The 14,670-nt window shown below is 44.9% G+C and overlaps 1 protein-coding gene and 1 long non-coding RNA gene across 3 annotated transcripts in view; one reads left to right on the forward strand and one right to left on the reverse strand.

Moving 5' to 3' along the window:
• Window positions 1-2,540: 2,540 nt before the first annotated feature.
• LOC126995618 (uncharacterized) overlaps window positions 2,541-14,670 on the reverse strand; it is a 34,442-nt gene continuing 22,312 nt past the window's right edge. Inside the window, exons 1-8 of one of the 2 annotated variants that reach the window (XM_050855327.1) lie at window positions 7,838-7,981; window positions 5,258-5,871; window positions 5,055-5,154; window positions 4,834-4,941; window positions 4,124-4,258; window positions 3,728-3,904; window positions 3,459-3,605; window positions 2,541-2,885 (exon numbers count right to left, since the gene is read on the reverse strand). In XM_050855327.1, coding sequence (XP_050711284.1) covers window positions 2,748-2,885; window positions 3,459-3,605; window positions 3,728-3,904; window positions 4,124-4,258; window positions 4,834-4,941; window positions 5,055-5,154; window positions 5,258-5,871; window positions 7,838-7,846 — 1,428 coding nt within the window. In that variant the 5' untranslated portion in view covers window positions 7,847-7,981 and the 3' untranslated portion in view covers window positions 2,541-2,747. Of the gene's footprint in view, window positions 2,886-3,458; window positions 3,606-3,727; window positions 3,905-4,123; window positions 4,259-4,833; window positions 4,942-5,054; window positions 5,155-5,257; window positions 5,872-7,837; window positions 7,982-14,670 lie in introns of those variants that run through there. The other variant, XM_050855328.1, reaches the window with a different exon arrangement.
• Window positions 11,655-14,670, forward strand: part of LOC126995622 (uncharacterized) — a 3,210-nt gene continuing 194 nt past the window's right edge. The window contains exons 1-2 of the long non-coding RNA XR_007750510.1: window positions 11,655-11,810; window positions 13,979-14,670. The exon at window positions 13,979-14,670 is cut by the window's right edge and continues 194 nt beyond it. This is a non-coding gene — a long non-coding RNA (uncharacterized LOC126995622). The remainder of the gene's footprint in view (window positions 11,811-13,978) is intronic.

Genomic DNA, 14,670 nt, shown 5'->3' on the forward strand with positions numbered 1-14,670 from the left:
CGTTAGTGAAAACATTACCTTCGGTAACTTTTAATCCATTTATCAGGTAATTAGTTTCGTTAAAGGTAATCAGTAATTTTTATCCAAGATTAGTGGAAGTTATCCGTTAGCCGGCTAGTTTTACTTATGAAGCTTGATTTCCCTTCCCTTAATAAAAGACACTCTTACTGTTAGAACAGTTTGACACACAAATCCCAAAATATATAGAAATTAACAGAATTCCACTTCTTCAACTACTAGTTTTTCGAATCCCTCACAGGCGGGTGCTTGTTCCCCTTCAAGATGTACTTTATTGATTTAATCTGTTACAAAAGTCGTTAGGCAATCCGTACTGATACGGGCAGCCATTAGCCTATAACTGCGCCGCAGCGCAGTTGTAATGACGAACAGTCATACAAAAGGTGAGAAGTGGAAGAAGTTCTGCCACGTCTCGCCGTATGCCAACTACTAACGGGGAGCATACCCCAGGGGGTGCGTCGCTTCATTCCCCCCCCCATCCGCCGACGCAATAACCTTTGTCTCTTGCACTCAATATGTTCTTATTTTCTTATAACTAACACAAAATTCGTATCGGTTTATGAATCATGGAATCACTCGTCCCTATGAAACTATCAATTTAACGATTTAACTGTCGATTCGAAGCGTTTCTTCCCTAAGCTACCTGTTTCAGGACATAATTAATGGATTAACGGGTCAACGGAAATGTTAACGGATGCTACAGCTAACCCGTTGTTAAAAAAACAAATTAACGCTTTAATTCGTTAACAAAATCATTACCTTCGTTAATAACGGATCACCGATTAACGCATTAATGCCCACCTCTGCATACTGGTCATGGTGCATGCACACGCACACACGCCCTCCCTCCCGCACGACCGTTCAACCACTCGCCCAAACACACACACACACACACACACACACACAGACCTGAAAGTCTCTAGAATTATTGTGATCGCCATCCCATCAACGTTTGCATCAAATAAGTTGCAAGTGGAAGTGTCACTCAGGGGACGGGGCCAGGGTGCCGCCCCGCCTGTCTCTCCTGCAGAAAGCATTGTTGTGTGCTGCACAGAGACAGGGAAGGATTAAAGGATGATGTTTACGCTGTTTCGCGACGTCAATTGAATGTTTCCGGAGCATCGACAGAGTAGCAGGAGAAGGAAGTCGCACACTGGGGCCATATTGGCTGTTTGTTGCTTGGCGAGACTCGTATTCCAAGGCTGTTACCATGTCATTTTCGGTTACTTCTTAAACTACTACTACTACTACTACTACTACTACTACTACTACTACTACTACTTCTACTACTAGAACAACTACTACTACTACGACTACTACAACTACTACTACCACTACTACTACTAATACTACAACTACTATTACTACTACTTTTTTTAACTACTACTACTACTTTTTTTAACTACTACTACTACTACTACTACTACGGGCCTCCATCTATTAGAGTTGCGTTGTGAGCGGTATATTCTCTCATATCCTTTCACAAAGCAATTCATTGGCCCCACCCCGCCAATGACTGTGGCCTACTACTACTACTACTACTACTACTACTACTACTACTATTACTACTACTACTATTACTACTACTACTACTGCTACTACTACCAATACTACTACTACTGCTATTACTACTACTACCACTACTACTACTATTAATAATAATAATAACAATAATAATAATAATAATAATAATAATAATAATAATAATAATAATAATAATAATAATAATAATAATAATGCTGGTACTACTACTACTACTACTACTACTACTACTACTACTACTACTACTACTACTACCACTACTACTACTACTACTGCTACTACTACTACTACTACTGCTAATAATAATAATAATAATAATAATAATAATAATAATAATAATAATAATAATAATAATAATAATAATAATAATGGTACTACTACTACTACTACTACTACTACTACTACTACTACTACTACTGCTGCTGCTGCTACTGCTACTACTACTACTACTTCTACTACTTTTACTACCACCATAACCACCACAATCACCAACACTACTACTACTGGTACTACAACTACCACTTTTACTACCACCACCATCACCACCATTACTACTACTACTACTACTACTGAGCTACTACTGAACTACTACTACTACTACTACTACTTCTGCTGTTGTTATTATTATTGTTACTACTACTACTACTACTACTTTTTTGTCAACTGCTGGTCGGGATCTGCCCCACCCAAGTTTATTTATATTATTATGAAAGCAAATGATGACGTATGTATTTATAAACTAGGATATCAACAATCACTCTTCTTCATCGTGTGACCTGTTCCGCTTTGCATCGCTTTTTTAGGACCTCCTTGGTACTTTTTTACACTTAGATGCTTAACTTAGTTACTCTGTGATAGTAAAGATTCGGTTCCGCGATGTGAAATTAAGGATGAGATGTCTTAGGATACCGGATGACAGATGACACCACACCGGCAGTAATGCTAATCAGTCAATGGAAGGACAATCAACCGTCATGCAGTAAAGTCAGTAAATATATTCGTACAGTCATCTCTCTCCTGATACACCAAGTGGCTCGACAGACATCGGTTCAAGAAAAGGCAGAGGCACCGAACTCTCCGACATCTCCTTCCCGCCGTCCTCCCGCCGCTGGCGTGAGGCTCCTGATGAACACTTCAAGGATTCCCGACAGTCACACAACTGGGCGAGGCTGAGCAATCGTGACGCCTCACACACGGGGTTCCGCCTCCTCCTGATCCTGTTGGAGGCGTTGGCAGTACTCGCGGCCCGCTGCCTCGCCCTGCAGGTGGTGGCAGAGCAGCGCCGGGAACTGCCCCAGCTGGCTAACGCGCCGCACCACCGGCACCTGCGCCCCGCCACCAACATCCGGTATTACTCACCAAGGAACCAATGCTACAGGCTAAGACTTAAGGATTTATAACTCGGATGTGACTACTACTGATATTACTATTATTTCTGCCACTACAACTAATATTAATACTAATACTATAGCTCACATTACCCGTAATACTAATACAAACAATTAATAATGATGATACAATACTGACGCCAAGACCCAAAACAAAACACTGCGGTGGCCGAGTCGTCAGCGTGCGGGTGTGGTGAGCCCGAGAACTTAGGTTCGAGCGCCAACGATGCACACTGACAATTTTCAACCATCCCAGAGTGGCGGAAGATTACCTACATGCTACGCAGATCTTCAAGCAACCTTAACTTAAGCGACTTCGACCAAGTGGAGCACCGGGGGACAGCACTTGTCAAGCAATAGTCATACATCACAGCAGCCAATATACTGTAAGTAAAATTCACCTGCGCCACTCAAAGGCTGGGGTCGCCCAAGATATCCCTCAAGAAAGTCTACCGAAGTTATAGGCAGCACATAAAATACACACAGACACACAAAAAAATTCATACACACCTCATTGAGAGCCAGGAGCGGCACCTCAGTCACGACAGGCGCCAACTCTCGCTGCCTCCTGCCGGCGTCGAGGAAGAGCTGGTAGCCCTCCTCGCTCACGCCGCAGTTGTACAAGTCGCTGATCTCGTCGGGGAATCCAGCCGCACACTGTTATAAGGAAACCCCATTATAACACATACTCAAAGACAACGAAGTATGGTCCATGAGAAACCAGGGAAATGATGCGATCAACTCATGGGGAGAAGAGGATCAGGAGGAATGATTCTTACATGTACAGCGGTGTCCATGATCCCGGTGAAATTGTTGGTGCGGAGGACGGTGGTGTGGTGCATGAGGCAGGTGGAGAAGGCCAGGTGAACAGCGGAGGAGCCGGGCAGGTGACGAGCCGCGCATGACACCATCCAATTACCTAGACAGTCCCCGAGGCCGAACTCACACCTGCCATCCTGTGGTGTTGGCACGGGGTTACTAGCGGAAGCGAGGCACAGACAGTCGAAAACAGAGACGGCCAGGCATAGATAGACATAAGAACAGAGATACATGGACAGACATGGAGACTGACTGACACATATAGAAAAGTGACATACAGTCGGAGACTAATTAACAGAATGACACACACACACACACACACACACACACACACACACACACACACACACACACACCTCGGTCACGTTGCCGTAAGGGATGAGCTCCACGCTGAGGAGCTGCGGCAGGGCCTGAAGGAAGGGCGTGAGCTGTGTCCTGAGGAACCACTGGGCGTGACTGCTGGCGGAGGTCAGCACCACACTCACCTTCACCTGAAACAGGTCAGGGAAAAGTATTTGGTCTGCCTACCTCTATGGTTTTGGTAGTTCTAAGGTAAACTATTTCGTTTTCTCTTCAAATAGTTGATATTATTGAGGTTAAAATTTGTTTCACCTTCAGAGCTTACAGTACTAGAATTACTCTTTTTTGTTTAAATATGGACCACATAAGTAAAGACTACAGCTTATCATTTCACCACTATATCTTGCAATATTAGAAAGAAACACTTCTTCCTTTGGGAATACAATGAAGGGTATAAAGATTAATATTTCTGCTTCAGGACCCTCAAAGCTTACAGTACAGAACCTATGTCTCCCCGTGTCTCTAGAAGGGAAGGCACATATCCCTTTTCGGTTATGTGATGTTACGATATTGTGCCACGGTGTTCCCGTGGCCTTGAACACAATGCCCACTGACAATGAAGTGGCCATTGCTACCGCTGCCTATAAGCAAACGTAAGCGTGTGCATCTCTCTCTCTCTCTCTCTCTCTCTCTCTCTCTCTCTCTCTCTCTCTCTCTCTCTCTCTCTCTCTCTCTCTCTCTCTCTCTCTCTCCCCCCCCCCCTCACCGTGCTGGTCCGGATGGTGGGCACACAGATGCTCTTGCCGCCGGTGCCACAGCCGCCGCGGCAGCAGGAGCTTCCGGCTGGACAATGCGCGTCCACGTAGCACTCACGCTGCGGGAAGTACGAAACACGTCAACGCGGCTTGTCAGGAAGGAATGAAGGACACACACACACACACACACACACACACACACACACACACACACACACACACACTCGCATACTTGTGTGCGGCGGCGGAAACGTCTGTTCGCGGCGAAGGGGCACCCGGTCGGCGGCGGTGGTGTTGGGGGAGGACACCCGCCGCACTGGCCGTATGGACACCTGAAAAGACGAGAAGCGACGTGGTGAGGCGAACATGTGTGTGTGTGTGTGTGTGTGTGTGTGTGTGTGCAGCAATGAGAGAAGACTGTGCCGATATACTTACTGTGAGTACACGGGTTGTGGTTGACGTGGTGGAAGTGGAGGTGGGGGTGGAGGAGGTGGGGGTGGAGGTGGTGGGTACATTGGGGGGCTTGGCGGGTACCAGGCCTGGGGGGGTTGTTGGTAGATGGGCTGGGGAGGAGGGGGCTGCATGATCATGATGGGGGTGCTAATGTTGGGCAAAGTGAAATTTTCTATGGGCGGAAGAAGGATGATCGGAGACTCTGTAGGGACTGGGTGAGGGTAGGGAGGAATCCATGTTGCTGGGGGTGCCCTGGGGTTTATAGGCATGAGGGGATAAGTGTTATGTATTGGTAGTGGCTGTGGATAATGCTGGGGCGGGGGCTGGGGCAGGGGCTGGGGTAGGGGCTGGGGCATGGGCTGGGGTATGGGCTGGGGCAGTGGTTGGGGTTGGGGCTGGGGTTGTGACTGGCAGCAGGGGTGGTGTTGGTAGGCTGGCTGACCACAACTAGACTGGCGGGGACATCGACGACTTGCTCCGCGGATCTGATAAGTCCTCGCCGGCAGGTCTCGTGAAGACCAGCGGGGCGGGTCATCTGAGCCACTGTGGGCTACACAGAGCGCCGCTGTGGCCAACACCATCACGGCAACAGCCACCTGGAAGCACACACACAGCAGCGTCAAAGGAAGGTTGTTGGATAGACTAACATTGAGTGCATAAAGGTTACATATGAACATAAGATCATAAGAACGCAGGAGTCTACGAGAGGCCGGTAGGCCTGTACGAGCCAGCTCCTTTGACCCTAAGCTCCCGTGTATCTAACCCCACCTAATATCGCTGTCCATGAATTTATCTAGTCTATTTTTGAATGTGACAATTGTATTAGCACTCACCACGTGACTGCTAAGCCTATTCCACTCATCCACCACTCTGTTAGTAAACCAATTTTTGCCTATGTCCCTGTTGAATCTGAATTTATCCAGTTTAAACCCATTACTTCGTGTCCTACCCGGTTCTCTTACCAACAAAACCTTATGAATGTCTCCCTTATTGAAGCCCTTCATCCATTTATAAACCTCGATCATGCCTCCACGCACCCTTCGCCTTTCTAGAGAATGCAAGTTTAACTGTTTGAGTCTTTCCTCGTATGGCAAGTTTCTCAACCCCTGAATCATCTTAGTCATCCTCCTCTGCACCGACTCTAACATTTTGATATCCATTCTATAGTAAGGTGACCAGAACTGAACCGCATAGTCAAGATGAGGTCTAACTAATGCTAAATATAGTTTGAGGAAGACTTCGGGGCTTCTGTTGCTTACGCTCCTTGAAATAAATCCCAGTACCCTATTAGCTCGATTTCTAGCTTGAATGCATTGTGCCCTTGGACGGAGATCAGAGCTCACTAAGACCCCTAAATCCCTCTCGCACCCAGACCTGCTTATGAGAGTGTCATTTAAGCAATAGTTATGTGAGGGGTTGTTCCTACCTACACTCAGAATACTGCACTTCCCTACATTGAACTCCATCTGCCATTTATCCGCCCAGTCATACAATCTGTTGAGTTCACCCTGGAGAATACTAGCGTCCTGATCCGACTCAATTACTCTACCGATCTTGGTTACCTATTACACAAAGCTGCTTGATACGGTAATTTAAGTTGATATGAACTAGATCGTAAATAGTTTGCAAGAGGCCTGTCGTCACACAAAGGGCAGCTCCTGCAAACTTACCATCTGTCCTCCCTATCCGTGAATCTAACCTTTTCTTAATAAAAGGTCTATGTTATCTTATTGCGCACACCTCATGACTGCTGAGGTCGTGCAACTCGCCCGACGCTTCTCGTCAATGTCTTTCAATTGTCTTAATTTGTCTAACGTAAGCCCTCTGACACAAAACTTGTTCTGCTGTTGTTAACATTACTCACTAAAAAAATGTTCAATCTTCAAACAAGTCTCATCCTACCCTTCGACTTTCCAAAGAATGCAAAACTGAACGTTTAGTCCTATCCTTGTTAAGTATGTTTCTCAACGAATGATTTTTTCTCTCTCTCTTCAGGACAGATTCTAACACGTTAATGTTAATCCCATGGTGAGGAGGCACTCCCCCTGACTGCCACAACACTGATCACATAGGAAGATGTAAGGACAGACTGTCAATGCTAGTCACCGTGGAAAATGTAAGGACAGACTATTACAAGACACAGGGGAGGATAATTACACAGACTGATGGTTACGAGTCACAGAGAAGGACAACATAAGTTTTTACATGACCTGTCACAAAGGGAGATAGATGGATAGATTGTTTCAAGGCTAGGCTCATAAGAAGATAGACTGATAGATTCGAAGATGCATAGATACATTGTTATAAGACTATACACACAGGACGATAAATAGATAGAAAGATGCACAGGAAGTTAAACGGACACTGTTACAAGACTAGACACAAGGGAAGACAGATGGATTGACATATGCACCAGGAGATGAATGGACAGACTGTTACAAGCCTAGACACGCGGGAAGAGAGATAGATAAACAGATGCACAGGTGCATAAAATGGATACTGTTACAAGACTAAACACAGATGAATGAAAAGACAACGTGGCTGAGGGCTGGAGAGACTCACGCGGGTCATGGTGGCTGGGTGAGGTCCTCGTGGTCCTTTTCGTCCTTGTCCCTACAGCGTGTATGACCCTCGAAACCTACACTGCCCTTCATAAAGGCTGTAGTACATGACCTTCTGCGCATGCGCGTATATCCCGGAGGGCCTATGTTTGGCATATATGAGGACTTCGCTAAAGATCTCCCCACGACTTTTGTGTACAACGTGTCGCCCCAAGAATTTAGGAACAAAAATAATCACAAAAAAAACTTTCCCACGCTCTACCCCTTTCCCTTATTCAGCAGTGTATCTTCTGCTCCAAACACGACCTAACACCTGCAGGAAAAAGTGTTATCTAAGTTACAAACACCCAAAAACGTGCCACTTCCTCTCCCACTCATAAGCCCACCACTCCTTCACTCCCCCGACCTCCACCTCCCCCGATACACCACCACCACAACCACCACCACAACTCAGCAGTCACCCCTTCACCCACATTTCGCATCTTCCTCCCACATAGAGGCAGATATGAGCGCCTACTTCTTTCATTGGATAAGGACACCACTTTCTTGATTTCTTGAGCAAATATCTTTGCTCATAACTTTTGGATGCTTGAAGCTTAGGGAGAGAGAGAGAGAGAGAGAGAGAGAGAGAGAGAGAGAGAGAGAGAGAGAGAGAGAGAGAGAGAGAGAGAGAGAGAGAGAGAGAGAGAGAGAGAGAGAGAGAGAGAGAGAGAGAGAGAGAGAGAGAGAGAGAGAGAGAGAGAGAGAGAGAGAGAGAGAGAGAGAGAGAGAGAGAGAGAGAGAGAGAGAGAGAATGTTAGTTTTTCTTTCTTTTTAGTCAAGTCGTACGTTAGGTTGAGTGACTTAATGGAATGGAAGGAAGGGGAAGATGAGAAGAAAATACAAACAAGCTGGTGGCTAGCGAGGCCTATGCCAATACTGCGAACAGGAGAAAGAGGGGTGAGGGAAGGAGTGGGGTGCAGGCTGTAGTAGTAGTAGTAGTAGTAGTAGTAGTAGTAGTAGTAGTAGTAGTAGTTGTTGTTGTTGTAGTTGTAGTGGTAGTGGTGGTGGTGAACGTAGTAGTAGTAGTGGTAGTAGTACTAGTGGGTGTAGTAATAGTAGTAGTAATAGAAGTAATAGTAGCAGCAGTAGTAGTAGTAGCAGGACTAGTAGTAGAAGTAGTATTAGCAGTAGTAGTAGTAGTAGTAGTAGCAGCAGTATTATAAGAAGAAGAAAAAAGGAGGAAAAGAAGAAGAAGAACAAGAAGAACAAGAAAAAGAAGAGGAGGAGGAGAAAGGAAAAGAAGAACAAGAAGGTATTTTTTAAAGATTTAATAAAATAAAGGAAATCCTAATCAACAAAGTAAAGAATGACAATTGGAAACCATAGTCATTATTGTTTTGGTTATAATGAAATGAGAGAGAGAGAGAGAGAGAGAGAGAGAGAGAGAGAGAGAGAGAGAGTGTGTGTGTGTGTGTTTTAAAGTACCACAACTAGAATTAATAATCGTTATGCTAAATATACTTTCCATGCAAGATATAATTTACTCATCCATTTTACACACACACACACACACACACACACACACACACACACACACACACACACACACACACACACCGATATTCTCCTTTCTTCATGCTGTGCTTCTGTCTGTCCCTTCACTTCCTGCGCCAAGAACTTTTTTCCATTGAAGACTAACGGCGCCTTTGCCATCACACTGACCAGTAGCATTTCCTGAAACTACTATACTATCCTCTTTACTATGGCTTTGTTCTAACTTATCAATTTTGTTTTATTACATTTATATTTTTTGTAAAGTAATATTTCCCAACCTTTTTTTTTTTATATATCTGTCCATGGATCGATCTCCTACACGTGAAAACTTATAAATCCAGGAAGCACACGTACAAAGTGTCCACGTATAAGAACAATGGATCTCTTGGAATGCCGTGACTAAGCCGGAAACAATGATGAGCAGCATTCAAAGATCACACAACGGGGCATCGGAGAGCCAAGTGTTTGTTATCAGACGTAGACAACACCTAACAAAGGAGTCTGTGTTTACCGCCGGCTGTGTGGAGGTCGAGTTCAGCGTTACCAGATGTTGTTAATTCCCTGTCCCTCCCCCGCCCGCCCCTGCCCGCCCAGCCCACATCCCGCCACCGTCACAACCAAGGAAATGTTATCCCTAGGTAGCCCTCGCTCCCTCCCCCTCCCCTTCCTCCTCAACGCACGCTGGCTTCATTCATTCTTTGCTCCAGTGAAGGTTCCTTTACCGATCCTGTATATCTAATCTTTACGGTGTACCTAATTCTAAACTTACTGGCTAGAAAGTCTGTGCTTACTTTTATTATTTGTTTATTTTTTAATCACGTAATCTCTAAACGAGTACCTTATTATATCCTTTTGTATTATTGTAGTACTCATTTGCATTATCGTAGTACTCAAAGGGAAATGCAATGTACACGTTTTAATATCAGCTGGAGGGGGGGGCTGCAGTTTTTTTCTGCAGCTTCGTGAATGAAGAATCTGAATCTAAATAGGTTTCGTTTTAAAAGCTTAGACATTTACCATCTTTTATTTTTTACCTACAGAGTTTGCACATGATAACAGTATTAAAGAACTAACTTAAAATAATTGATTTTAGCATGGAAAAGTTTTTTTTTTTTTTCAGATCTTGAGGACATGAAAGAATATGCAAGTCTTAGAATGTGAACCAATTATTTACAGTGAAATTATCATGACGGCAGTATGAGCCGCGTCCAGCACGAGGCCCGGATGCGCAGCGAGCCGTTACTTCTTTACCCTTATATTATTTTTTGCTACACAGAGGAATTTCTTTTCCCCGTGTGTTCGTTCGTCTGCTCGTGCACCCGCGATGACGGCTCCTTTCATCTGACTTTCTTCGAATGCGGGGCTGAGCGCACAGTTTACTGGCTGGTGTAAACACAGTCGACTCTGCCGCTTCAACAAAGTTGTGACGTTACACAAATCGAGGCCATTTTAGTCACGTGATGCTTCAACAACTTGAAACACTTACTTTTCCACACGTTTGTATTTATTTACGGAAAATACGATTGTCGTTGCAATTTTCTGTATTTTATCACTTAAATAGGTTATCTTGAAGAAAAAAACATTGACAGAAAACTCGTCTACTAAATAAGGTCATGACCGGCAGAAAGCCAGGTGGAGATTTTGAAACAAGCATTTACAGGAACAGGACGGAGTACATTAACATTATGACAGAGAGAGATGGAGAACTTTGGCAAAGGCCTTTATTCTGCAGTGGTCTAGTTACGCTTAATGATAATGATGGTAATGATGAGTGATACAGGAAATGCCAAGAAGTTTGAATTGTGTGTACATTTGATGAGACCGTCGGTCTCTTCCATCCCTCGTGGTGGGGTGGTCCGGTCTCTTACGACCGCGTACGCACGATTTTCTTTATATACATCGAAGGTATGCTCCAGACAGATTTTGGGTGGGCGGGTTTTATAATAACACTCTCCTTCCTTGCTTGGTATCCTCCCCTGTGGTCCACTTGATCGAAGCCATAACTAGGATATCAACAGACGTATTGTTTAGAACTTGTCATCTGCTATATAAGGGACGGGGCGGAGCGGGGCGGGACGGAGCGGGGCGGGGCGGGGCGGGGGCGCGTACGTGCCTTACCGTTATGCTTTGGGGCTTGGGTTACAAAATCTACCAAACGTTTGATCCCAATGGCCTTGTGAGCAGGATTGGCCTTCATGGGCGGTGTTGTGTTGGCTTCTGTCTCGCTTACTCACCATCGAGGTGGACACGCGAAACCAAAATTCATGGGGACAAATGTTTGGGTAGTCTCCGACATTAGTTGTGCTTAGTAAACAATGACACGCACTGCAGGCAAGCAGGATAAAAGCAGCATCGGGAATTGAAGGCATGTTAGTGGATCACAGACTGTTACTGAGTGAGCAGCTAGTCTCTACCTTTAGGCCGCCATGTTCCTACCGGTGAGTGGCCTGGTATTTTTTTCAGATTTCGTTTTTTTTTTTTTTTTTTTCCACCTGAATTCGTGTCGAAAGAAAGAAAATCCGAAAAGAAGGCCATCTGGAATAGTCTTTCCTGGAGCCTCAATGAAAACAGCCCCCGGGCAGGTGTTTATCCCGCAGTGATACAGAAATTAACTTTGTGCTGCCTACGTATGTACACTTCCTCCAGTCACCCATGTCCCTTACGCGCCTACCTGTACGCGGTGCCTCTCCACTTACCTGTGCTGCCTTTGTCCCTGTGATGCCGACATGTACGGTATCACTACGAACACTGATGCAGCCCTTGTCCCTGCCGAGCCAATGCCTACTCACAATGCCCATCTCTATGTGCTGCCCAAGTCCCTGCCCTGCCACCTATTCACAGTGTTCACCAATGTTGCCTCTGCCCCTGCGTGCCCACCTGCTTACACGGCCCCGGAGGACAACAACACGCCACGAAGCGGTGACGACACGCCCGTGACATCAGATCCTCTAGCATGGCAGGATGCGTAACAAGCCAGTATATGAGTAACCTTTATTTCTCGGCACGTGATTCAACCTAACTAAAGGTGACGGAACGTTCTCGATGAGGTAATCTCTAGTCTGGCAAACATTTCTATCCTCTGAGCATCGTTTGATAAACAGGCGTCACATGAGCCCTATTCAATATTATGAAATACTTGAGCGGCTTGTAAAAGATGCTTTGAGTGGGCAGGATTCTCATGTATCGTAAGCTCATGGAGACGGAGTTCAATAGATTTTTCGTCAAGTAATCACAGGATAATTGTTTTATTCGAATTGATTTTACGATGCCACTTTTCAATTTCCGTTTTCATAGTTTTCCCAGGTCCTCTGTCATAAGAACATAAGAACATAAGAACGCAGGAGTCTACAAGAGGCCGGTAGGCCTGTACGAGGCAGCTCCTTTGACCCTAAGCTCCCGTGTATCTAACCCCACCTAATATCGCTGTCCATGAATTTTATGTAGTCTATTTTTGAATGTGACAATTGTATTGGCACTCACCATATGACTGCTAAGCCTATTCCACTCATCCACCACCCTGTTAGTAAACCAATTTTTGCCTATGTCCCTGTTGAATCTGAATTTATCCAGTTTAAACCCATTACTTCGTGTCCTACCCGGTTCTCTTACCAACAAAACCTTATGAATGTCTCCCTTATTAAAGCCCTTCATCCATTTATAAACCTCGATCATGTCTCCACGCACCCTTCGCCTTTCTAGAGAATGCAAGTTTAACTGTTTGAGTCTTTCCTCGTATGGCAAGTTTCTCAACCCCTGAATCATCTTAGTCATCCTCCTCTGCACCGATTCTAACATTTTGATATCCATTCTATAGTAAGGTGACCAGAACTGAACTGCATAGTCAAGATGAGGTCTAACTAATGCTAAATATAGTTTGAGGAAGACTTCGGGGCTTCTGTTGCTTACGCTCCTTGAAATAAATCCCAGTACCCTATTAGCTCGATTTCTAGCTTGAATGCATTGTGCCCTTGGACGGAGATCAGAGCTCACTAAGACCCCTAAATCCCTCTCGCACCCAGACCTGCTTATGAGAGTCATTTAAGCAATAGTTATGTGAGGGGTTGTTCCTACCTTCACTCACAATACTGCACTTCCCTACATTGAACTCCATCTGCCATTTATCCGCCCAGTCATACAATCTGTTGAGTTCACCTTGGAGAATACTAGCGTCCTGATCTGACTCAATTACTCTACCGATCTTGGTATCATCTGCAAATTTACTAACATCACTACTAATTCCTGTATCTAAGTCATTGATATAAATAATAAACAAAACTGGACCTAATACCGAACCTTGTGGGACCCCACTCGTAACACATCACCAGTCAGATCTGTCGCATACTACCTTCAGAATCACCGAGCTAAACACTGACAGTCGCGATGAAAGTTTTTAAAATATCCTCTTATAACTTATTCCTCATACTCATTCCTTATTACCATATACGTTTGTCAGTTTTACCACTATTTCCTACAGAACGAGTGTTTATCTCACTCTACACAGATGATCCTTCAAGCTATCCCTCTATGTGTATTATATTTTTGTATAAAGGGTGAAAGTTTCTACTGGTCTCTCCATTTATACCTCCATTATTGTTTTTTTTTTCAGACCTTGTTGATGATCACGATGGCGGTCGCTCCATCCTCCCTCTACCCTCACTACTCAGTAAGCGGTATTGTCCCTGGTGGTTGCGTGTCCTCTCTTGGGGGGATATGCGGCTATTCCAATCCCTTTTATTGTTGCCTTATGATGCCCCAACCCATCCACGGCATTTACACCCACCGAACTCCCGTTACAACACCACCAACACCACCACCACCACCACCAACAACAACAACAACAACAACAACGACCCGACTGATAATATTACCCAAACCCATCTGCCCCGTCCATGCTTGCCACTACCTCTACCAGCCGCACAACTTCTGCTGCCTTATAAGCCCCGTCACCAAGTAAGGCAGGCAGTGCGAAGGCGTGTGTGATGAGATTCCTCAGATGAAATTTCTTTCTCATGCATTTGAGTCCTAATTTTAATGTCTCTTTACCTTTGACAACAAAAACTCATGTGGCAAAATGAACAAGTGTGTGTGTGTGTGTGTGTGTGTGTGTGTGTGTGTGTGTGTGTGTGTGTGTGTGTGTGTGTGTGTGTGTGTGTGTGTGTGTGTGTGTGTGTGTGTAATCTTTGAACCATGCCTTTACTTTTCTACTCGCTATTCTTCCTTTTCCTACCTTCCTCTTTCCTTTCTTCCTTCATTCCTTCCCTGCCTCTCTCGTTTTTGCCCTGTCTGCCTCCCTCCCTT

Source organism: Eriocheir sinensis, chromosome 8 (assembly GCF_024679095.1).
Source record: "Eriocheir sinensis breed Jianghai 21 chromosome 8, ASM2467909v1, whole genome shotgun sequence".
Classification (NCBI taxonomy): Eukaryota; Metazoa; Arthropoda; class Malacostraca; order Decapoda; family Varunidae; genus Eriocheir; species Eriocheir sinensis.